A 27,172-nucleotide genomic window follows, 5' to 3' on the forward strand; every position below is an offset into this window, starting at 1 on the left:
TAAAAATAGAAATACTGAAAGTGTAATATAGGATTAGCCAAAATAAACAGCAAAGAGTTAAAATTTGCAGAAAGTTCCACTTAACCATAGAAATATATAATCATATTTGTTGCACATAAAGATATTTCCTAAGAAATACATTTCCTTGATATAAAATATGTAAAGAAACACAAAATCTATAAAATTTTCAATATTATTAAAATGTATATCAGGACATTAAGCTGAGATTCTACCAGTAAATTCCTCACAGCATGCTTTTACAATAACAATGTATGTAATCTTAAGCTAGAGGTACACAAGCATATTTGTTTTCCAATCGAAGGAAATTTTAAAACTTAGCATACGTGCATGTTCAAGTTAATGTGTCTGGTGAATGTTGCCCCCAGCATAAATAATAAATCTTTTGAAAATCATTCGTTCTCAACACAAAAATCAGATCTAAATGTAAACATGTAAAACTGTGGTTTGTTCTATACCAAAGAAGTTTATAATTTTTAATAGAATGAAGCTAATAATATATAAAAATAGCTCTATTACAACAAATCACAGTCGATCAAATCATCAAAAACAAAAAAATGATATATAAAAATAAACAAAAACATGTGTAAATAAACAGGACATTCATAGAGAGAGGGAAAATAAAATAACAAAATTCTTAAACAATCTAATGGGAAGACAAAAAAGAAAATCATTTTAAAGGTATAAGATTGCTTGCCAGACACACCAACAGACAGCTTTGATTTTGAATAAAAGTATTTGACAGTAGGCCTACAGTAGCTATCACCCGTATGACATATTCAACCTTCGGTCTTACACTTTTTAAGAACATTTTCGGGTAATGCTGAACAATATTGCCAAGTTTTGTCAAAATCCGGAAAGAATCGTGCCCTTTACTGTTACAATGCTAAAAATTTAAATTGTTATCAAGAACAAGGGCACTAACTCATATAAAATATTTTCATCCAATGCTGATAAGACACAATTTTTGCAATTTTCGCCAAAATCAGTCAAGATTTGTCCCTCTTAGATTATTTACGAGCTAAAAATTGAACGCGTTTTCAAGAACAAGGGCAATAACTCTTACTAAATATTTGGTTGATAATAAACACACCAAGTTTCATCAAAGTCCTCTAAAGTGAACGGACGGACATGGGTGACGTCAATATACATCCACATTTCATGTTTTATTTTATAATGGTGCAATTTTAACTAAAGTAAAAAGAAATGAATCATACCACCTCGAATGTAAATCAATTTTGCGCAGTAAATAATATACCATGAAGCATTATAAAATTAATGCCAAAGTTTTATAGTTATTTATATTAGTATTACATAGGAGAATGATTAGATGAATATATCAAATACAGCAAAAAAAAAGACAAAAAAATGAAAAATTAACAATGATAAATTGATGTAAATAACAATATTTGTTAATTATAAGATGTAAATATAGAAATATCTATAGAAAAGATTCGATTCTATTAAAAATATCTGAGATAGTAAAGAATACATACTTCAGTAAGAAAATAGTATCTACAATTACAGCATTAACACTTCACTTTAATAAAAAAAAAAACTTTTGTCAACTAATGGAATACATTTTACTACAGACATGATTATTGCTGTTGACATTGTCCTTAATATTTTCTCAAGACCCAAGTTTGAATTTGCGATGCATTATTGAAATTATTATGGAGTTTTTATAGAATATCTGAAATTATCCTGTGAAGGAATGCTTATCTTAATATATTGTTTGGGTATGTTGTGGTATATTATATTTAAAGTACCTTCAATGGTTCATAGTAAATATCTTAAATACCATAGACAATGCTGTTTCAGATATATACTATTTCTAAAATACCATGATCTATAAATGGAATACTTAACTAAGGTATCTGAATTTCCATATTAAAGGTTTGTATCTGAACTACCTTAACATAAGTCAAAGTATCTGATTACTGCAACAGAATATCTGAAATTAGAAGCCAAGAGCCAAGTAAGTTTAATACTACTGTTAACATATGAAGACTGACAGTGTAAAAGTCAGAAGGTGGGAATTTTAATTGGTTACCTTTGAATCTTGCTGAGACCTCAGATAGACTTTTGTTGACTAGCAATTCAGACTCAAAGCATCTTAAACAGTCAATATGAAGAAAGCGCTTACATCGAAATTAGATCAACTGTTAGAAACTATTAACTAGATGGATTTTGACCCCCAAAGTGACCTAAACTTGACATAATCCTGCAATGGATCAGATTCTAATTCCAACAATTGCTTAAACATTGCCTTAAATCATAATTTCTCTCATATTCTGTCAGATGTAAGGTTAAACTGAGTCACTATTTAGAGTGCTGGCCCCAGTATTTTTTATACTACAGTTATTTAACATTAACAGTAATATATTGTATATCTATATAAAAAAATATACTCAATAAACAAAACTGGATATAAGATCATTTACAAAAAAAGATCTGTAAAAGTTCAACAAAATGCATATTATCCTATCAAATGCCATGTACATGTATTGCAATTAACAATTTAACAATTTGCAAAAATCAAGATAAATGCGTTGAGAAAATTACCCTGAAATAGATCAACAGATAAACAATTACAACAGATAAATTTCTTAACTACAACATTTTTTCAGCAATATTTCAATGGCTAAAATCATTGTTTTAAGAAAACAAAATTCTATGTATTCTAATCTAAATGGCAACATTTCAACCATTTGTTAAAACATCAAATCCAAACCATATAGTTGAGATCTAAATGATAAACTACATTGTATATAAAATGTTCATCAAAGATTCCTCTAAATTCAGCTCAAAAATCAGCTCAAAATTCAATTCAAAACCTTTACTGTACATGTGACAAATGCTAAAAACAGACAGACATTAGCAACAATATACATCCATAATTCTACAGCATAAAAAATCTGAAAATATCTAAAATATTGACAAAACGTCTAAGCAAAGCTGGTATTATTTGTTTCTACTTGTGGTGTTGTTGCTTGTTTGGTTGTTGGTTCAAAGTTTCGTTTTTCCAGTTGTTCTAGTGAATCAGAAACAACTTCAGCAAAATGGTCGAAAGCCATACTAGGACTTATTAATATCTCATTAAAATCATCTACATCTGCCCACGTTGCAGAATATATCGTTTCACTTCCACAACATTTACTGCAAAATAATATCAGAACAATTATAGGTGTTATAACCCAGAGTTTTGGGTTTTTTCAAATTGTTATACAGGATTCTGATTTATCTTGCCCATGTAACATAACATAGACTGTATTGAAAGTGTCATAAGAGAACTGTACCCTTTTTTTAAGGATTTAACCCTTTCAACCCTAGCTGCCGGTTTACCAGCCACACACTAACGCAGTATGTACCTAAGCAGCCGTTACTAAGTTAAGATCATGTATACGCTTTTACTTCAGGAGTTCAGAGTAAATGACGTTATATTTCATTTACACTCAGGGTTTAACTTATTACTATCACAAAGGAATTTTATTTTGGAACCTTTATACCAAGGTTTCTCAACTGGCGATGCACACACCATGTTTGGATGCATGCAAATCGTTGCGTAATGGAAGCCAGAATTTTTCAGCCGTTCAAATACCAATACCCCTTGTAGTTCAAGTGGCGTTGCCTCTTTGACTGCCTTGTTCCAGTGTGTAAGGTCTGTGAAGCTATAGCAATTCAAAACATGAAGAAATAAGTTTTAGGCAATACTAAAAACCCTTCTCCTTCAGGTTGCTGCGCTTCATTGACCCCCTTCTTCCAGTATGTAAGGTCTCTGAAGCATTAATAATTTGTAACATGAAAAAAAGGAGCTTTGTTTTAGCTAACTCCAATAGAAACCCTGTTTTATACCATAAGTCCTCTTACCTTTCTTCTTCAACCTCATAAACATGTAAAATTTGTCCTGGAGGATGCATTGGCCATTCTACACTATCTATCATTCTATGAGCATTAACATAGGCTGTACGTAATGAATCCTGTAATATAAAACATCAAAATAACATCACATTAATAATACAAGTAATATTGCAAAACACTTTTCATTTCAGGATTTTTCTTTTAGGGAGATTAGACATCTTTTCACCAAATTACAGTTTAATAGGTTGAACCATTTTGAAATACCAGCCTTTTTAAAATTCTTGTCAAGAAACTAATGCCCAAAGAGGACAATACTTTCAGCCAAAAAAAAAATAAATAAAAATCCTGAAATGAAAAGTGTTATCGTTTTTTCTGGACCACCTGCTAAGGTGAAGCCCATTACTATAACTAGTGATGTAAATTGCATCCCTTGTTCTGAAATTACCAAGTAAGTAGAACACATTTGGCCTAGAAATTTGGTAATGACAGGGCGTAATCTGAAGATAAAATATGTTATTCGCTTGTTATGTGTATTATGTATTTCAATTCATTCGTATCAAATACTATTTCCTACTTCTCATTACTGTGATATCAGTGATATCAAATATCAAAGTCACATTGTCAAAGCTCTAAAATATTTACTTCATACATTTATAACAAAACAAATATATGTTGTACTTAACTGAAATACAAAACATTTTCCATCATATGATGTGACAAATAACACAAGCACATGTCCGAAATACATACTTTACATACTGTATATGGATTCCATGCAATGAAATATACCGCACAAACCATTTACAAAAATTCCACAATTTTCTTTGATATATTTTTCTAAATTTTAAATAATTAATAACTTGAGGTTGACTATTGTGTTAGTGGGGTGGGTCCTTGTAAATAAAAATCGTAAAAAAAAAAAAAAGTTATGCAATTTCTAAGCAAATATTTACAGTAAATGCATGTCTTTTTTTTGTAATTACTGATGTTTAATTTTCAACATGTAGTCTGACAAAATGCAGCACTTTGAATTCATAATTTTACAACTTATCACACACATAAACAAGCAAATTGGACATCAATGTATGGGTTTGTATGTGTATCATTTGTATCTTCTGTTTGCACCATGAAATTGTCCATTGAAAAGTCTGTGGCTACTGTAATTCCAGAAGATCTTTGTTTCACATTCTGGACAAGAGGAACCACAGACAAATCAGGTAAGTCAGAATGGTGCAAATATATATGACCCAATGTTGAGATTGAAATTTTTAGTAGACTACTATCTAAATCTAAATCTTAAGGTAATAATTCCAAGTTCTCAATGCTAATAAAAAGCCCAGGTAAAATGAATGAATTCTACCAAAAGCCCAGATGGGATCAAAATCTCAGCAATAAAAGCCTTGTTGCATTAAAATCTTCAAATTCAAACTCATCTAATATATTAAGCACCAACATGCATATCAAACTAAACCCTTGTATCTTTAAGTCATAATACAAAAATTTACACACAAAGTAATAAAATTCCAAGACTCCAACAATCAGTAGCAGCACCAGTTGGGGTATAGAGGGGGCATTTTTTGTACCCCCAGTTCCAGGAGGCTTGTTCTGCCACTGCCAACTTTACAACCATGACCAGCCAAATCAATTTCGTGACCACAAATCAAAAAAGCCATACATAACTGCATTGAAACATTTTGATAAATACAAGCTTATTCTTTACCTAACTACATTAAGAAATCAGAAGGGAATGGTGCAAAGTTTGCTTTTCAATTTAAGTATATAAGTTAATCATGTGTATGGCATCACATCAATTGGCTATAGTAACTAAAGTAAATATAATGGACCATTCTTACCAAGTGTAATTGGCAGATGCAAAATTTGAGAAACTACCTTCTGATAACCTTCTATGCAAGTCATTTTTCATGTGACTGGGCAATACATAATGTCCTTTTGATCACAAAAAACTTCACTGAGACCAATTGATGTGAAACCAGTGCCTAATTGAATCTATGTGATGTGACAAATTTTATCTAATATCTGTAAGATAAGTGAAGGTGTATATTTCTATGTATTGACCCAATACTGCACACTAACTCTGACTACCTGTGGTTTACCAATCCCCAGTAAAAAATACCACTGAATACCATAATTTATGTTAAGTTATGCTAATTAGAGAGCATTATTAAGGATATCTCCAAGTTTAATTCAAAGAGCCTTATTTAGGATATCTCCAAGCTTAATTCAAATAGCATTTTTAAGGATATCTCCAAGCTTAATTCAAAGAGCATTATTTAGGATATCTCCAAGCTTAATTCAAAGAGCATTATTTAGGATATCTCCAAGCTTAATTCAGAGAACATTATTTAGAATATTTTCAAGCTACATTCAATATTTTCAGTTCTAATTTCTCTATCATCACCATCAGAAATTGTTTGTCATCATTGTGTGTGATATCAAAGACTAAAATAACCTAATAACTATATATCTTTTTATGAAATTGGTACTAAAGCACTTAAGTAGCTACAATACTTTTTTAAGTTTCATTTGTATTTTAGTACAAGGGTAATAACTCTGTATCTACTGGTCATAAAATACCAAATTTAAACAAAAAAATATTGATCAAATGCATTCATTGCAATTCTATATATATATATATATATGGGGACAAGAACAATTAGCTTTAATCATTGAAAAGGCCTGAACTTCAAATTTCAACTTCATTTTATGTATAGGTATACAAATACCAAGTTTTGCTTACAACGACTTTTGAGTGCCCACAAAATATATCCACACAGAGAAATATAGGTCTGTATAAATTAAGCTTGGAATTTCCTTAAAAAGTTAAGTATATTTTATGTTTTGTATAAGAAAGCTAAGATTTTCATGCTAAAATCATTCATAAATAATATACAATCATTACCTTAAACTGGTCACTTAACAGATGTATCTATTTACATAATACAAAAATAAACAATAACAAAAATACTAATATGATAATACATGTCTCTTCTAGCAAGCACAAGAAATTCATAGCATATTATAGAAAAGCATGATAACCTATTTCCATGCTGGGCCATGAATATCAATATTGCAGGTGAAACTAATACACAAAGTGAATTTCATAGTTTCCAGAAATCTAAATTCAAATTTTTATTTTAAGAACATAAAAAAACATTTTTGTTTGCCAAGAAATAAAGTGTGCCTTTTTCAAGAAACAGTGCAAATATTTTGGGAATGGTGCAGCAAAAGTCAATTATAATGACAGTGACACACTGAACATAATTACAAGGAAGAGTGAATATTAAAAAGCAATTTCAATTTCAATTCTAGAGTCAACATTGGTGGAGTCACTAAGCAAAAAACATTTTCTTCAGATATGATGTTAATTTAATTAATTGATTTGTCATTCGGATAGATCAAAGTGATCTAGTTTATCTATATTTTGATAGTATCAAATTATGATAGGTAATACTATTTGTGTGTCACTGTCTTAAATATGAATAATATTTATTTTATCTATAGTTCAAATAACAAGCATTTAGGGATTAGGTCATATGTGTGTATTATAATATAAGGTCTGTCATTCAGAGATAAAAGCTATAAGGGAATTAGGAAAGTCTGCAAGCATCAGAGTATCCTCTATTAAAGTCAAATATAGGATTCTTGGATTTTTTTTCATGTATGTTTATATAATTGCAGGGAATTTTTGAAGGTTGAAAGTGTCAATAGATAGACATACATGTTTAATTAACCCATTTGACTGTATTTCTGAAATAGTCAATAATAATATTAGAACTGAACTGGCATAGAAGCTGGTTTAAGCTGATATAAATAATCATAATAAACACATAAAAGCATTAAACAAACCTCTGCAGTATCAGAAACTGGTTCTTCGACTGGAACAGTTGTATCTTTATTTATAGACACATCATCTTTATCATGTTGAGTCAAACAATCACAGCAAAACCTTACACATCCTCCAGCATAGATTCTATACTAAAATACAAATAATTTGGTATAAAGGGATGAGGATAAAATGAATATTTGTCCTGCAATTCTGATCTATACAGTGGAGCCTGGTTTATCCGCACATTCTCGTTCCCGATAAAATCGTGCAGTTTAACGAAAATCCGGATAGTTGAAACATGCCATTCCATAACTAGAGTTATATCCCTTCCTATAAGGAAACCTGTCAAATGCCTGCGTACATACGTCGTGAAGAACCCCGACTGTTTATATATTTTCATTTTATTTCACAATCATAGCATGATAATAACAATATCATTCCTTAAAATTAGGATTCGCTAATTTATAAACATAAATTACCGTGCCGTAACTTCGTAGGGCTAACGTTTGATGCGTTCTGTATCAATAATAGAATTCAGGTATGACTGAACGAAAGATGACATTGAAGTATAACTGAACGATAAATGGTATTCAGGTATGATTGAACGAAAGATAGCTTACACGTGATGATTAAATTAATTGCTTAATCTCATAATGAGAATTTATTAAACACCAATCACACGACATCATAAATACCGCTAATCTAAAATATATGTATATATATATTGAGGAGGCAGTGTCACCAACTCATTTGCTCATTTTCATTTCTCCAATCTATCTAGAAACTCTCCCATTTTAAAGTTAGAAAATGTCTACTGAGACAAAGATTGAACTTATATTTCTTTCTTTTAATCTCCCCAAATATACAAAATCAAAAAACTATTTCAATAACCGATCCAGAGCAAACATCAATCTTACCTTCGGATGTTTACAATCTGTTAAAACTTTTAATATTTGAGTTTTTAATTTGGTCATAGTGGGTATACCTAATCTTGGTATAACATCTTTACCTACGATAACTGAACAGATATAATCCCGAGCATGTTTACTAGCAGTAGGGCTGAAATATAATAAAACTCATTGTTAAAATTCTATGCCTCATACTAAGATATTTAGATAAATGAAACATGGTGTGTGGTCTTAATAACAATGATTTAAACTGAATATAGTAAATAAAAGGCATGTTTACAAGTTGTTGAATTTAATTTTAAGAAAGGAGTTATCAAAAAGAACTGGATAAGACTTGTCACAGCTTCCACTTACCAAAAAAAATTGTTTCTAAAGCAACGATATATGAAATTCTTCAAACTGAAGATTCTCGTAAATTCTTGTTCTAGTTACCTTTACTTTCAAACCTTCCTGATGATGGATATGATTAATATAACATTTAGATTTACCTCAATAAGCCACCAGGTGGAGAAAAAGCATAACAACGTAATTCGGGATATGTTTGTCGTAATAACATTGCTAATATAGCAGCTGCTCCAGCACCTAAACTATGACCAGTTATAACTAAACCATCAGCATCCTATAACATACAAAATGCATTGAATGAAATTTAAGAAAAAAATCAATAGACCTTGTCTACAAATTCTCTATCTACCAGTCTGCTTACTGTTGATCTTCTGCAGAAATGACTCTTTTATTGTCATTAAACAGGGGGAACACCAGTATAGATTACTCATGACCAGTTTTTGTTAGACATAACCAGACAAATGAAATGCCAATGCTTTAGCCAACTGAGATTTAGTCAATCCACAAAAACAACTCACAAGTTCTGTATATCTGCTGCACCAACCACACATCTTGTTTATGTTTTATGTGCTCATGATCATAATTGTATATTCTTTTTGGGAATGCAGGCTTTTTTGCTCTGATGAAGTTTTAAGAAAATTGCAATCAGTACAATGATCAGAAAAATTGTAGAAAATAAAACTTACAGGAAAGGCATTAAAAGCTTTCTCTAACAGTTGTAATTCTAGTAATTGCTGTTGTATATATTTAGCACATTTAAAAATACCACAATGAACATAACAATTATCTACACCTTGAATAGCAATATTAACACCTACTGCTGAAAGATCTGTTAACGCATCCTGAAACACAATTAAAATACCACAATGAACATAACTGCTGTCCCTTGGTAGTGAATCATACTAAAAATAGAGCTCAAAGTGTGTTGATATGAGCAAAAAGCTTAGGGTCAAGTTGAAGAAGTAATCAGTAATGAGATTAAAAAAATATTCAAAATCTCTTAGTTGTTAGTTATGATGTTCCTATTGTGGATTTCAGTGGGGACAAATTTATTGTGCACATCCCATGGAATTTTTGTGTTTACTATTTGATCATGGATTAAAATAAACAGAAAAAAAAATCTAGGAAGAGATGTTAAAGTTTGAGTCTAACATTGTTTGCAACTCAAGTTTATAAGTAAGTAAATTACCTCTAATGACATTGTTCCTCTTATAGATACAACTACTTTCATTTCTTTTCTATCTAAAGCCACATAAAATGGAATTTCAGCTAGCTGCAATAAAGACACAATACACGATAAGAGAAAGAAAGCAGAAATACGGTTGAAGTTAATATAAACATTATAATATACATAGACTTTAGACTTCTCTACTGCATAATCATTAAATAATCAAAAATACTAAAATAGTTTCTTCATTCTAATGCAAAATAGATTGTGATTTTGTTTATTGATTAAAAATTGTGACCAAAATGTTTGTATATATGTTTAAGTATGTGCTAGGCTATCTGTACAGATTTCACAAACGTCAAAACCTTTTATTAAAGGTTTCACAAACAGCAAACAGTCTGCAAGGCCAGGGTTACCTATATGAATATGCATTAAATTCCTATGTATGCTCCCTTATCTTGAACTAAAACTACTATTGGTGGCTCTGCAGTGCCTGATCCCACACATATACAATAATTTTGGTATTTTATGACCTTATGATAACAATAACACACTAATTCTAAAATCTATATTTGATAACTAACCTTGTTATGATAGCTAACATAAATTAAATCTTCTTTCTTTAAACCAGTTTGTATCATAATGGCAGCTGTATGACAATTACAATTATTATCTTGTACTATATTATATTCTTGTCTAATACAACTACAACATCTGAAAATACAGTTGTCTCTAAATAATATTACATTCTTACAGATATTCTTGATATAATTATTCTGACACTTGTAACTTTTTCTGCTTATCATTATGCTTATAAAGATAGAAATTGTCATACAATGGGCAAGAAGAATTTTATTCAGGAAACTGGTGATAATGTGCTTCCCTGTTTTTATTTCAATCTGATCTGGGACTTCTCAATTTTTCTTTTCAAATATGAATGTGATTATGCCTTCACCTTTCAAACCCTTACAGTTGGAAGTCAAAATGAGCTATAATATCCACCTTTGACCTTCAGTTCAGGGATTTTAGAATTATTTTGGCTCCAACCAACCAATAAAGCACAGTGTATTATCAATAGATCACTCCAACAGAATAGATTTGTAGAAACCTTACTGCTTTCGAACCTATTTGTTCTGTACAGAAATCATGCATATTGATTCAGAGTAGAAACATATTTTAATATGTTAAAACTTCAGCTTCTCCTTGATAGGTGATTTTACAAACTGAATGGGGAACATTTTCACTTTGCATTCCTTTTAACAACCAATCAGATTACTTAAAATAACACAATAGGAGGCTCATTATTTACCATCATTTTAGTACCAAGATCAGAAATTAAAATATTACTATATTACAAAACAAAATTCTCAAAACAAAGTTGAAGCACTTCTAAAGTTATTAGTTATAACTACTCAAATTGTGATAACAGTTAAGTAAAAAGAACAAAATTTATGGTTTTTACCTTCACCTTAAAATATTAAAACCCCAAAAATAGAATCAAAGATTAAGCCTATTTTTGTCATTGAAAAATGAACTTTTTGAATATAAATTGGTAATTAGAGTTCAAAATTGGCAATTGTGATGTTAATGATGTAAAGAAAAAGAAAAACACCTCCTCCACAAAGTAATTATTTGTTAAAAAAATTGTAAAATGTGAAAAAATAAATAGGATTCATCTCACTTTGTACATAAACTAAATATGTCCTTGGTGAATACTAGTATATTCTAAAATAACCAATAAAATTATCATAAAATCTATGTTTTGATGAAAGTGGTTGTAAACACAATATATAATTGAAATTACGCAAGCATAGGCTGAGGAGAAATGTTTAAAAAAAAAAATTTCCATAGAGCGTAGGTAAATAAGTTGTTTTTATAAAATATCAAATGACTTATATGGATTGTAAACAGTTTTTCTAAATCCTTGATGTGTATCAGGGACACTAGTAGCATCAACTTTGCACCTTTCCAATTTTCAATCCGTTGTCTGTGGTTCCTCATTCCAACTAAAAGTAAACATTTGATGACATCACATAAGGCCTTTGTGATTAGTGACATCATAAAACACTTAGTTTTAGTGGAATTGCAGGAACCACAGACATTTGATTGAATATTGGAAGGGTTCAGATGCAAATCAGTGTCCCCAATACACATAAAAAATTTGAAAAACCTCTTTTCAATCGCTTTAAGTCTTTCATCTAATAAAATAATCATCTTTACTGAAAATATCACAGTCTCATCAGTCGCCCAATGCTTAGGCACAACATTGAGCTTTGAAAATTGTTATTTTTATTAACAATTCTCAGAGTTGTTTGAAGCAAATTGGGTTCATAAAAAGTAAGAATAACAAAACAACCTATATACCATTGCTTTCAGGAATATAAAGGAACATAAACCAAATAGTTTCCAAGTTATATCAGGAGAAGATAAAATGTAAATAAAAACAAGAAGAAATCATACATATCTATGGAAAGATGATAATGAACTAAAAAAAGAAAAAGAAAAAAAAAAGATGATACAACCAAGACTTCCAATTGTGGTCTAGCTTTAACACTTAAAGATTATTACAAGAAGGAAGAATCCAAGAGATAGTTCTAAAATCATTTGTATAAAAACCAGCTGATACAATTGCCACCCGACAGAGTATATGCAAATTTCTAAATAAAGGGCAATAACAAAATCAATTTCAAATGTTACTTCTGAATGTAATCTGATAAAAGGCAGATCCAGTTTCATGTTTTTTCTGTGATGACACTTAAGATCCATGATCTGAGGAAATTGTTACATAGCAGGTTCAAGGCCACTAAATTATTCAACAAATCAACACTCAACTCGAAGCTTGTTTTGTTTACTGTTTTTGATGAATTCGGAGATGGACATCATATCACTTTTTTAAATTATAATATACATGTATATATATAATTTGTCATTTAAGCGATGATAAATCATAACATTATTTGTTTAAGATTTGAGTGAACATGATTAAGTATAATTTGCTCAGATCATTGATGATAGATATAGTCTACATCAGCAAAAACAAAAAAACAGAAACATCTAGATATACATTTAATCCTTTCGAAGGCTATTTAGATTTTAGACATTATAGAAAATGTATGAACAAAGAGTAAATAAATACTAGGACTAAGCTTTTTTGCCTTTAATGAGAAAAAAAATAATCCAGTAGATGTGGCATTGGATAATAGAAAGATCATAAAAGAAGATACATAATAAAAAAAACAATATAAATGCAATTTCTCCTTGAAATAAGAAAATTTTTCCTATTATCACATCAGACATGCATGGGATAAGAGACAAAACTTCTTAATTCATATCAAAGATATTTAAACCTACCTGGATTTATGCAGCAGTCGACAAAGGCCAGTTCCTAAATTTGTATACATAAACAATGGCCAACCATAACTAGCTGACGCAAAATTCATATAATGTGCCATAAGTTTGATGGTCATCCAGGGTTGACGTGTAGGTATAGTAGAGGCAGTTGCAGGAGGGGTAGTAGTAGTGATACCATTAGGATGGTCACTTGTACTTGGTGCTTCAACTTCAATTTTTTGTAACTGATTTTCAGCTTTCATTTGAATCTTTTGTATCAATATTAATCCTGCAGCTATATCAGTTGGCACCAAATCAACGTCCTGAAAAAAAAAATCATCTGAAACTTACTTTTCAATAAATATCTTCATCTTTAAAGGGAAATATGTCTAAGCTTTATGATAACAACAATTGTTAAAAATTATATCTTAATGTCAATATTGTCACTACTTACCAAGAAAAAATCAGCCATGAGTTTTGAGATTTCAGTAAAAGCATCTCTATTTTGTTGGGTATTTGCAATACAACAACACATAAGGCCACATCTAAAAAAAAATTAATTTAGTTAATAATTGATATGCAAATAATGCAATGAGGATGATTTTAAGAATAGAATCATTTACTATCATTGGAATGAAGATAAATATTCAAACTTTCCTCTCTAACAAAATAAATTTGGTGCACAATTTTTAAACTATTGAACTTTCTGGTAAAATTACAAAAAATGACAAATTTCAGAGGTTCAAAGGTCATATCTCACCTTCTTTCCCAGGCTTTAATAGCAGCAACACTCTGATATTCTGAACAGCCTTCTGGTGTTCTTTTAGCTAGCCGATGTTGTTGAATATACTTTCCCAATGGGTCGAAGACCAAAAATATCAGAATACACACAATTAATCCGACGACCCAGGAAAATATGACAGTTCCTTTTACAGTCCACACCACACCATATGGGCAATCATAACTAAATCTAAATGCCCAATATGTTCCCAACAAAACCCAGATACATTCGGGAAATAAGATTATTAATTTCAAATACAGAAGATATGGAACATGTTTTCTTTTAAATGTATCAGATATAGCCCCTTTCATACTGTTCAACATGACAATTATAGATATTATAGTGGATACAATATTGAACACAAATATCCCAATAAAATAGTTCTCAAGGTCTTTGGCATATTTACATGTAAACTTATCATGATTGATACCATACACTATAGATATTGCTATTAACCTGAAAAATATAATTAAACATTTTATCTATCATGATTAGAATCTACACAAATTCATTAACAATATCATACATTCATAATGCAGGGCGGGTAGACCTAAAACCTCTTAGTCTTGCTGCAGAGTAAAATTACATTTTTTTCAAACAATCAATTAACATTTTTTCAAGAAACTATTTTTACAGCTTGGTTTTATGAATAATTAAGACATTCCAGAAAGCAGAAAGAAATATTAAGCCCCACCCAGGCCTACCATGACAGTCTAAGAAATATCTCCAGCAGACTTGGATACACAAAATCATCACTCCCCACGGACCATCGTCTTCTGAATAAAACCAATCCAGGCATTTTGCCTTTCCTTCTATTGTCATCAAGAGCTCATAGTCCAATCTACAAAGTTTGGTTATAAAAAAGAGTTAAATGGCAATGACAAAAATACAATATTCATTCTTTCGTTGTTGTTGTTGATGAAATGTCAGATTATTCTACTTCCGGGATTCCCCCAAACAGCCACTTTTCAATGATTGGTTTAGATTTTCTGGTCTAACGTCATGAAATGTTTTTCTCGGTTAACGAACAATAAGTTGTTGCATTAAGACTTGACAATCGAAGTAAAAGGGAATCCCAAACATGTGTTAAAGGTTGAGCAAAGTTTGAGATGCCGGTTCGTAGGAATTTCCTAATGATATGTGCTGTAAATTTAACAGATATTAGTTTTCTTAGAACTTCTCTTTTCCATTGGACAAGCGAATCTACTGACATTTGTTACTGATAAAAGTAAAGTTTCTTTGCCTTAACAAACTCAGCATTCCCTAACTGTTCAGCCTACAACCACCTAACTTTCCACTTCCAGCCTACTTAACTGTTTAACAACTTATATGCATTTAAACAATAAGCTTATATGTTCAGAACATGTCTTTATTATTGTGGTAATGGGCTTTATAAAAGAAAAAATTCTGAAGGATATTTGTAGGTCTATATTTGCATCTAACTGATAATTTCCAGTGAAATTGTTTTGATTTAGGATGTTACGGTACTTTTCTGTTTTTTATTTAGATCATCAATTAATATTAACCTTTGTTTCTTTCTCCATTCTATATCAACTTTTAAAAAGAAATGAAAGTCCTTAATGTCATATACAATATTGGTTTCAGGTTAATGTACAGTCTCTGTTAAATTTCTTGTATAATGGCAGCAATATGTGTGAAGAAATTTCGAAGTTTATTAATAAGAAATGGATATATTTTTGAAGATGTTCAGAAACATGGGAATGAAATAAAGAAATTGGTAAAATATGGTACACCATCAACATTACTTCGTAGAAATATTCAATCAGAATGGTATAACAGAGTTTATTTTCTTATTCATTTGTCTAAAAACTAAATTAGGCCTACTTGAGTATTCTAAGGAAATTTGTTATAACACATATTCTATGTTTGACTAGCCCCTTTTTTGGGTGATATATAGAACTCTCTTTAAAAGCCTCAAAATTTGAAAACTAGGTCATTTCATGAAAAAATTGTTAACTTTGGCTCATATGGTTTAAGTTCAAATATTGCAAAATTTAAGTCCTACTACTGAACTATCTATCCATAAGATTGTTCTTTGAAGGAAGACAATCTCTTGTTCAAAAATATTAATATTCAATCTAACATTGACAAACTTTTGTTTAAAGGTGGGAAAATGTGGTTGTTCAGAATGAAAATGCCTTCCCTGTTGAAAATAGTTGTATTTTTGAATCTCAGAATTTGGAAACAAACAACAATAGATTAAAGATTATAGACAGGTAAGTAAACACCAGTAGGTAACATCCAAAAGATCTGGAAATTACAATGTATATGTAATTTTGAAATCTAGACTCTAAAATTGTAGGAAGAATTAACTTCTGATTCTCCGTTTGAATATGTGCATCAATAATATTTCTATCATGGATTGTTTGCATCTGATGCAGGACTTGTTTTTATTCGTGTTTAAATTTTGTCCAAGGTATCTGACCTATATGTGATCTTTTGACGGAGTCAAACTCTGATGCAATGAATGGATGTAAAATTTTACATTGGTGTAAAGTTAATGAAGGGTCATCTATGTTTCAGTCAGACCCCAGAAAAACAATTATACTTATGTAGAAGTGTCTCAGATGGTAAATATTTTTAATTTTTTCACTTTGAAAAATGTATGTATGTATGGTTTCCATTTATTCACTGGACAGAAGTGAAATGTTGGTCTCTTCCATATTTATTGCTTTATGAAGTCTTCAGCTATTTTCTGTAGAAAAGTGAAAATCTATAGAAACAGAGAGGCATTACTACTTTAGTACCATCAAACCTGTTGCTCCTTAATGTATGTTTATGCAACAAAGCTGAGATTAGGTTTGAGTTTGAATAATTATTTATTTTAGTTCAGAATTAATATTATTGATTGACTAAACAAATGTTTGGGCCACCAAAATCACCTAGAAGTAGGCTAATGAAGTTTTGGTGATCCCAATAGTCAATTTACGTCCAAGAATTTGGACAAGAGTCTTTTCCATGCATGATATCATGGCATGATATATCGCCTTGCAGTATTTACTGGAATAATAGATGATTATTTTATTCACTAGTTCCATGTTTTGTTTGAACAGATTTACTGGAGCATTATTTACCAACATTACGTATCTTAGATTGCCATCTACCATTTAGTTTAGTTAGTACTGGTAAATACTATGATAGTCATTCTACAATCAAACACAATCAAAGTAATGATCATCTGTTGCAACTGTAAGTTCAAACTGCTTCTTGAATCCCCTTTAATGTTCTAAAATAAAGGATTACCTCCCCTTGCTGTTTCTTCTGGGAATACTTTCAGCATGGATCTAGGCTTCAAAATTGTTCTTACCATGAGAGAATTGAACCCCAAGCACTAAAACGCTTAGCAGTTGTCAATCCAACTAACTACCGACTTCCCTAATTAAAAAAATGTGTTCATTGTGTATTTCAGATCAATAGAAAAGACTAGTTTAGTGTTACAACATTTTATCTCGTCTAGTAATATGTTCCAATCTGTAGATAAATGGATGGTAGAAAGAGTCCGATGGTGGAAAAAGGTAGGCAAAATTTAATGAAAGGGATCTTGATTTTGTAGTGACTTTTATTGTGACTCCACTATCCATCCATGATCTCATATTCTTGGTCATGAAATATTCAATAATTAAATGTTCTGTTCAATGAAAGACTTCCTTCTCATACAAGGCATAGAATTTTTGGATATCATTTTTGACTTGTATTTTCTTACCAGTAAAGCAGTGTTTTACAATGGTTAGTATAAGTGATGACTATTGGTATCAATATGAAAATTTCAACATTTCAACATAAAGAATAATTTTCAAAGATTGCAAGTGTAGTAACCTGCAGAAAGAACATACATGTATTAGGAAGCATCTAGATTTAGATTGGTGCTCAGGCATATCTGTATTTGGATGTATGTTCATATTTTAGCCTACTGAAGCCAATTTTGAGTGGAATTTGATGATATTTGTTGCACTCCTATTATTAAAATTATTGAACTTAGGATAACGCTTACTTATGCTCTAATGCTTCAATGGCGCTTTACAAACACAAATATTTCTACATTATAGTCATTGTCTACACACACACTCAGTTGTTTTGGGTAAAAGTTCTTCTAAAAAGATGTGTTTTTAACTTCCTCTTAAAAGAGTTTCTAACTGTTCAGGTAACTTGTCCCATAACTGTGGACCTGCTACACTGAATGATCTATCTGCAATGGGTTTATAATTTGATGTTGGTACACAAGATTAAGACAGATTAATCTGTTAAGAGATCTGATAGATATATTGGAGCCAAATTATTTAAACATTTGTACACCATTAGAAGAAGCTTGTATTCAGCCCGGACGTGTATTAAAAGAATGTGTAGCTCCTTTAACGCTTCTGTGGTGCTGGCAAATTTTTGTAGACCCAGCATCAATTTAGCACCCGTTATAGTGGTTGAATGGTTGTTTGAGGCAGATTGATAAAGAAACTATTGCAGTAGTCTAAATGTGAAAATACTAGCTTTAAACATGTGATCGGTTGATGAAAGATTTGATTTTTTTAGCTTTTCATTAATGCTAAGGTAGCGTTACTTGATTTTAGCGCTGTAAGTATATCAAAATTCAGATGTTGATCAAAGGAGATGCCAAAAACCTGTATACTTTCTGAGCGGTTTACACTCACACCACCAAATGTTATTTCTGCGCCAGATGATTGCTTCCAAACACAATAAATTCTGATTTATCATCGTTCATTTTGAGTCAATTCTCCACCATCCATTGTTTGATGAGTTCCATTGTATCAGACTAGTGTTGCATGGTCCCAGTCTCCTCCGATATATTACTTGCATCAAAACTTCCGTACGCATTGTGATCATCTTCATATCCAACAAGATAAAATTTGTCAACACAATTTCTTTAGAGTACGGTACTGGAATAGCAGGCAGAATAAACTGGACTGTTGATACTTCCTTGGGAAACAGAAATATTTATTGGTTGAACAGCATAGAGGAATAAATTATCATAGCGAGTTTCTGAAAAATGGGATTTATAACTTTCACAGCTCTATGAATATTAATGATTAGTATTTTAGATTACCTGGTAATGTAGTTACTAATGATACTAAATCTGATAGTGATGAACTGTTAACCAGAGATATATGTTATAAATGTCCATGGGGTAATGAAGTTATAGAAAGTATACGTAATTTAGGAGATCAACCATTGATAGACCTAGAATTACGGACAGGACAGAATTGCAAGGTACAGTAGTTACAGTATTGATATTTATTTATTTTTTTTTTTTGCTTATTTCATTTGATTTTTAGTTTTACAAACAAGCCTGAGCTAATTTTGATCAGTTTTGAATCTTTGTGTATTAAGATCTTGCTAGGTACTTGCCTTTATGTGGGAATGGACAACTTTAAGGATTTAATATAGTCATCTAATTTGCCTTACAACCGAATAGACATCAATCATTATCTTGTGCAACAAGTGAACTAAAAGTACTAGAGAAATTTAGATTGTCATCTTTAGGCAATTATGAGTAATAATTTATGACTGCAATTTTTTGTGGCTTAACTTCCAATGCACGTTTGATGAACTGAAGAGAGTCTGACATTAGATTTTTAATCTGGAAAAGGTTACCAATAACTGAAATTAATTTAGATGACTATATCTCTTCATTGAATTGATTCATTATTGTCTTGGTATGGTGACACAATTCATTGCAGTAATAACAAGTAAACATTTGTAAATAAATACGGTGTATACACCTGTGATTAAACTAATAAGTAATATAATAATTGAATTGACACTTGAGTATAATAAACCAATATAGTAATAATCAACCTTTCACTATACTTCAACATCTGCCAGCAATATATTATATTGATTTTTGACTAATATATTTATAGAAAATGATTTATAATTGACAAAAAACACATACACTGCAAGTAGATTAATATTTAGAAATTATTATTGACATAGAAAATAATTTGTATATATTTGTGTATAATTTGTATGAACAATCAGCAAATGAACTTTTGATTTGTCTCTCACAATCTTTTTTGTACCCCTATCAATCTAGACAATAATATTCATGTAATATAAGATAATCATGTACTAACGTATAATGAAAATTATGCATTATGTTATTATTATGATTATGTTAGTCCTTAATTTTTAAATTACGATAAAATCACCTAAGCTTGTGGACCATTGAATTTTGAATATGTTATTATTAATGTTGTTCCCAAGACCAAAGATTTTCAAAAGATTAATTAGTAACCTGATAATTAAGAAAGTGTTGAAATTATATTAATTTCATTGTAGGGTAAATGGAAAAAGAAGTCTGCCTTACCACATATATTACAATTAGAAACATCACTAGAAAATAGTATGACAGCGTTTTTACTAGATAGTTACGATGAAAGGGAAATTTTTTCTACCGCAAAATCTGATGAAAAACAAGAAAAATGTGTAAGTCCGATGTGATCTGTGTAATCTTAAAATCCAGTCCGTCTGTACGAATATTTTGGATGATGGAGAGTGTCTATTGTATATGTACTTCCAGATGCAATAAGAAAAATAGGAATTGGTTAGGATGGATAGAATAAAAATCTGTACAAGCAAAACATTTCCTTTAATCAAAATCTCATCCATAGCCCAGCAAAATCGAGAGTAAAATGAATCATCCATATTGTTATTCATTAGTAAAATTTGAAAGGATGATTTACTACTTATTATGGACATAAAATACATTTCTTGAATCACCGTAGTTTGTAAATGCAGTTGATTGGATTGTTAGCTAACAAATATAGCCAATCATATCCCCTGATTACACGCACAGCCAATTTGTTTACAGCTTTTCTGTTGAGGACTCACAATCCAATCAAATCACTGCATTTACTAACTTTCTTGATACAAGAGAGATTGCTAAGGTAGTTGACAAGGTAGAAGTCTCAGTTTGTATTAGCTTGACATTGTGAGGATATATCTTTGGCTTTTTACTGCTCTAGAATGTATTTCAACCAGATTATTTTTGTTAATTTCCAAGCTTCCATGTATTAAACTATCATTTACAATAATTTATTTTTTAGTTACTGTTATTACATAGTCATCTAGCACCATATAAAGTTGCTGTGGCTACTCCTATCAATAGAACTAGACAAGTTAGTTTAATAGCAGATCACTTTATGACAGAATTAAGAAAAACAGGAGTCATGGTGTTTAACACTTTACACATTGAAAATAGTACTCAAGGAGCACAGTTTCAACAGTAAGTAAATATTTTTTGTTTTTTTAGTGCTTGTTATCTTAAAATGCTACTATTGGATGTAAATTTTGTGAAAATAATGCATCTGCAGATTATTTTCAGCAATATCTTTAGAATATTTTAAAGTAAAAAAAAAAAAATCCAAAATCACTATCACTAATTTGACTAAAATCAAATTGGTCTTAACCATGAAAATGTTTTATATGAGACGTAAATTGTTGTTTTATTACAGATATGATGAGCTAGGAATTCCTTACACTATAGTTTTAAATGAACAAACAGTAGAAAAGGGTATTGTTGGGTTACGAGATAGGAATACATCCACAAAGGTATGCTGGAAATACCCAACCTGCCTCCTTATCACTACAAGCCCCATGAAAGTCAACGTATATCTGGCCCTAAACTCGTATATCACGTCTAAGGAACTGGTTAGGGCCAGATTTGTCTGTGTTCCAAGCCGAACGTTTTCCTTTTTTCCTGAAGTAATCTTGCAAAAGCTAACTGCCTATTTGAATTTATTCAATATTCTGCTAGATTTAATTAATTATCTTTATTCTGTATTTCAGGAACAATTACACATGACCAATGTTATAGAAAAATTATTATCATATATAAAACCATTATAGTACGGAGTGAATATTTTTAGCCAATGGTATTTTTTTAAATTTTGGAATTTCAAAGAATATCTATATATTAGGAAATGACAAAGCATCTTAAAATGGTAAATTATCCCATGAACACATCGGGGTCTTTGGCCTACTTGACTCTCAGCTGATCTTTTCCAATTCCTATAATTTTCCATACTGGGGTCCCTGTCTTTTGTAAGAGTACAACTATATCAATTCTAGACACAGTAACTTTTTTTTGTCTATGGTATAATTTGAAAAATAAAAACTTCAGTTGTATGCTTTTTATTATACTTTGAACATAAGATGACACAAATGATAACCTATTTATATAAAGAAATCTACCATGTGATAGAAAATCTATCTGAAACACACTGCATGCAATATAAAACTAAACTACAGCTGCTGTTAAATTGAATGATAGAAAATATTAAGAGGACCTGTTCATAATTGATGTTGAAGTAGTTGTAACAAATAAATTTCTAAACCAATATATAAATGTTTTTCTTGATAGACCCGTACTCTATTTCTTTCACTTAAATTTTGATATGTCTAACACATCGGTCTGCAAGCTAGCTGCACCAAAGTTGTACGGAAATATTATAGGGACTTAGAAATATTTACAAAGTTTTTGGCAAAATAATTGACTTAGAACATGCACCGATATTTTATGGATGGAATCTGTTGCTTAACAGTATGTGGTTTAAGTAAACATATAGAGTGGACCTTCCCTGGTCTTCTTTGAAGGAAGTCAAATTATCACTATGCTGTTATTGGAATCAATATAATATTAAATGCTTCAGTGAAGATAATAGGTTCCAGGGCTTCAAAGCATGCAGTTTGACAGAGAATGAGCAATGTTTAAAGCATCAAATCAATAGTTGATATTTGACAGAACATAGAACCTTAAAAAAACTAAAATCTTTATTTTTAAAATGAAAATCTTAGTGCATAAAAGATCTTTTCTTGCATAACATTATACATGTATACAGTTTACAATTTGTAGCATAATAGGTTCATATTAGAATTAAATTCAGTCAACACTCAGATCCCAACCATGGTTGGTTTTATTGGGCTTATGCATTTATTTCTTTTTGCAATCTAATGAAGTGAATCAGTGAAACTTTTAATCTGTACAACAGGCACTTTTAGATCTGTTACTGAATAAAATTGGGGGATATAAGAAAGCACCTAACACAGAGAAAACCTAAACCACTCATTAGATCTCCGATTTGATCCCTTTCATGAAAATTCATTTACCCAAACATAAAATCAAGAAAAAAAATAAAGTATATACAAATCTTTCAGATTTAAGACTTCTATCCATATTGAAATGACACATATGTTACACAAGTGGTGATGAAAAAACAACATGCCACATAGACAAAGCATAACAATAATGGAGTTGTTCAGTTTTCACAGTCATACTAATGCTACATAGCATTTCCATTCCATTTCCCTATTTTCAATGTCTCAATAACTTCTAAACATGAAGAAGATCAATTTTTAAGCCGGTAGACTTAGCTTTTTCCCCTTCAACACTGAAATATAGATAGAGAAATTCATCAATTATTCAATTGAGTGAATAAAAACATATCAAGAATGAGGTATAGAAATTTAATGGACATGCCAGTTTACTTTCTATCATTCCATCATCTGAGCATAATAATGAACTGAAAATACAATAAAACACAAGGTAGCTGGAAAACTTATGCTTTAATCTTAATGCATGTTAAATTAAATTTTTAATTCAAATATGTATGATTTTCATAAAGCCAATATAATGATTATCATTATAAATTCACATACATTGTACATGGATATAAGGTCTCTCATGCAAACAGTACTGTCTTTACACTTTTTATAATACAGGCTAATGTAGAAAATTTTCTAAAATTTAGTTCTTACAGTTTGAAAATGGTGCAAGCTGTGACTTAGTTAATCAAAAGGTCAATATTGACAATACAATCCAATTTGCTGAACTTCTCGTTATAAATTCACGAACTATAGTTGTCAAGCGGTCAAAACTATTCTATTAGAATGCCCTTCAACTAATAGATGATGTAAGATCAAGTAGAAACATCCAATTTAAAAAATCAAAAATGGTGTAACATTTCTAAATCGCTCTGTAATGAGTGCACTGGGTACATCAATCCAATATAATGTAAAATTATTATAGGGCTAGCCCCCTAATTGTGTTAGTTAAAGCCTTTAGACCATTTATGAAATAAAAACTATCAAAACATGGTTAAATATTGATCTTGAAAGTGATCATAAAATGCAGTATTATTAATTGACTCTTAAGTTTGTTGACTGAAGGAAAAGACTATTGATACTTTTTATCAAATTATGTATCAAAATTGCCAAATATAATATAATATAATACTGCTCAGACAAACAATGAATAAAATAATAGTATCAAATCCACTCTCAATGAATGGGATGTAAGGTTTATGTCTTATTGATCAAGGTTAACAAGACGGATGACTGTTGATCACTTTCAAGATGTTACCCCACAGCCAAATCAACACCAAAGAAAAAGTATATCCCAAATCTAATAAGGAAGGATTTTACGAAGCATGCTGGTGATAGGCATAATGCATGGAATATGTTTATACCTTACTTCCATCAGAGCAATTTCTTTGTATTTACCTGAAAGACAGTTTCAAATAAAATTTTCTATATCTATGAACTTTATTCTTTTTGTCAAGAGGCTGTGGGGTTAAATTCAATAAACATGCCAGACAGGGTAAGAAATTGAAAAATTCAATAATTACCTTTGGTGATATATAAATAGAAGAAATCACAATACAAAATGGTCTGTACACATCCAGCTACTACTGCTATTAAATCAAAAAAGCCATCAAAATAGTATCTATAAACCCAATTAAATATATACAGCAATCTGTATGAACCCAGAGCAAACAGATAATGACTTGTGATGGTTTCAGCTTCACCAGTTTTGCTCACCATAAACAACTGAGGTAATATGGCTACGGATTCCAAATAAATAGAGAAGGTCCATAGAATCTGAAAATTAATAATTAATAGAGCTTTAGAAGTAGTGACAATAATCCAAAATTTAAGTTGCAGTACGATGTTGAGAACAGACAGCCTATGTTAACTCCGAAAGGTGATACGGAAAGTTGAAATTGAGAAACATCTGTATCCCTACACAACATGTAGAGATTAAAACTTTGTCACTATCTTAAAGTTTGAAAATGAAGAACATACCTCAAGTGGTAAGAACTCATGGTTAACAAGGAAAGCAAGGCCACCAACAGGTACAACTAGGAACTCCATTCTGAATGAATCATGATTACTATCATAGGTGGCTTTAAACTTAGAATACATCAGAAAAATGGTGAAATAACTGGATGCAATAAAGAACAATTTCATTGTAGTGTTGTAAATGGAAATAAAACTTGAAAATAAATCTAGGTATCTGGTTGTAAAAACTAATGCAAATAATATCTGTGTTTTTCCCGATATGCCTGTAAAATAAAACCAAAAATTAAAATAATGCATCTTATGTGTATAACATTGAACAACAGAGTACCGCTAGTTGACTTTGTGAAATATTTATAGAATAGTGATAGAACTGCCCCTTTGAAAGTCCAGATGAGTAGGCCTCATAATCCCCATAATGTTTGTAATTTGACTCATTGTACTTTTGCAGACAACAATACAAACTATAAAAGTAAGCGAGTTTTTGAACTAAGTTTAAGAGCGCAATTAAGTAAGTAAATGGCACCATTTTTGGATTTTCAACCTATATACTCCTGTTTTAAGGGAGTTACTTGTTATCAGACCACTTTACTAAGACTAGGACTGCAACAATTCACCAATACATTTTTATCTTTAGTATGCAAGCAAGTGTCAAGAGTATGGTAATTCTAGACATTCACTAAGCATGTAATTTTATAATTCATCCATAATGGACTTTTGTTATTTAATAAATGCAATATGGCTCTGCTCAGATAGTATCACAGACTACCAAGAAAATCAAAACAAACCGGTGTTGGACTGTTGTAGGCTATCAAGAAATATGCAATTCTAAAACTACGGATAAAAGCATCAAAACCCATTTTACCTGCACATGATCGTGTTTTCCACATTTTCAGCAATAATATTAATATTGCTAATAAATGGGACATATCCCCCAAAAGCCGAAAAACATTCATTTTGTGAGAGTTGCGTCTGCTTCTTTCCTTCACGTCTAAATTAATGGCCGCTGCGGACGTGGCGCGCTGTGAATTCTGGGATAGAAACTAAGGGGAAATAACTCGATCATCTTTGCACGCACTGCTTACACGTCATTTGGAACGACCGAATTAGCTGAGCCTAATGGGCAATGGGGTGTTTTATTTCGCTTTTATATCACAGATCTGAACCTTAGTCCATCTTACTATATATATATATAATAAAGTAGTCTGTAAACTATTTTCCATAACCACATATTATAAATGTCAGACTGTCATCTAGTCTACACTATACTATGAAATGTGCTTATCACTCTCTGTTAAAAAGAAGTCGACCTACTTTACTACTCTGTTCAGGGGCGGCGATCAGTTTTGCAAACAGAGGGGGTGGGGGGGTGGGGGTGTCACATCTTTTTCGGGTACTGGTCAAAGAGGGGAGAGGAGGGTATCGCAGATATAGTTTTGGGTCAGTTTGTAGGACTAGACAAGGGAACTGTTTTTATACGCCCATATGAAACGGGGACGTATATTACCGTCTCCCATTTCCGTCCGTTCACAATTGGTCATAAAATTTATTTAGTACGAGTTATTGCCATTTTGTTCTTGAAATGCTCGTAAACACTCTAGAAGGCACAATTCTTGGCGGAATTTGATGAAACTTGGTATGAGTATTTATTATCACCCAAGGATGAACCCTACTGAAAATCAGAAAAATCGAAAAATAATTAATATGAGTTATCGCCCTTGTCCTTGAAAACGCGTTCAATATTAGCTTGTAAACAATCCAGAAGGTATTATTCTTGACACCACCCCTGACCGTGTTAGTAGTAG

General features: G+C 30.9%; 4 protein-coding genes across 4 annotated transcripts; 1 reads left to right on the forward strand and 3 right to left on the reverse strand.

Annotated features, from left to right (window-relative positions):
• Positions 1-2,539: 2,539 nt before the first annotated feature.
• Positions 2,540-5,796, reverse strand: LOTGIDRAFT_154047 (hypothetical protein; the record flags this gene model as incomplete). Its single annotated transcript, XM_009061779.1, has 4 exons — positions 2,540-2,584; positions 2,997-3,177; positions 3,889-3,998; positions 5,770-5,796. 4 exons carry the CDS (start codon positions 5,794-5,796, stop codon positions 2,540-2,542), a joined length of 363 nt encoding a protein of 120 aa, XP_009060027.1.
• Positions 5,797-8,604: 2,808 nt separating this feature from the next.
• LOTGIDRAFT_106374 (hypothetical protein) lies at positions 8,605-15,057 on the reverse strand (the record flags this gene model as incomplete). The annotated part of the gene is made up of 10 exons (XM_009061780.1): positions 8,605-8,785; positions 9,123-9,253; positions 9,666-9,821; positions 10,169-10,248; positions 10,728-10,861; positions 13,499-13,687; positions 13,724-13,800; positions 13,932-14,022; positions 14,238-14,714; positions 14,963-15,057. 10 exons carry the CDS (start codon positions 15,055-15,057, stop codon positions 8,605-8,607), a joined length of 1,611 nt encoding a protein of 536 aa, XP_009060028.1.
• An 840-nt stretch (positions 15,058-15,897) lies between these two features.
• On the forward strand, positions 15,898-23,682 carry LOTGIDRAFT_228927 (hypothetical protein; the record flags this gene model as incomplete). The annotated part of the gene is made up of 10 exons (XM_009061781.1): positions 15,898-16,049; positions 16,385-16,495; positions 16,803-16,849; positions 17,333-17,468; positions 17,689-17,794; positions 19,323-19,499; positions 20,571-20,717; positions 21,338-21,516; positions 21,746-21,842; positions 22,080-23,682. The coding sequence occupies 10 exons, from the start codon at positions 15,898-15,900 to the stop codon at positions 22,137-22,139; spliced, it is 1,212 nt and encodes a 403-aa protein (XP_009060029.1). The 3' UTR covers positions 22,140-23,682.
• On the reverse strand, positions 23,646-26,323 carry LOTGIDRAFT_106026 (hypothetical protein; the record flags this gene model as incomplete). Its single annotated transcript, XM_009061782.1, has 4 exons — positions 23,646-23,680; positions 24,917-25,169; positions 25,374-25,633; positions 26,233-26,323. 4 exons carry the CDS (start codon positions 26,321-26,323, stop codon positions 23,646-23,648), a joined length of 639 nt encoding a protein of 212 aa, XP_009060030.1.
• Between the last annotated feature and the right edge of the window lie 849 nt (positions 26,324-27,172).

Source organism: Lottia gigantea (assembly GCF_000327385.1).
Source record: "Lottia gigantea unplaced genomic scaffold LOTGIsca_5, whole genome shotgun sequence".
In the NCBI taxonomy this organism is placed as follows: domain Eukaryota; kingdom Metazoa; phylum Mollusca; class Gastropoda; family Lottiidae; genus Lottia; species Lottia gigantea.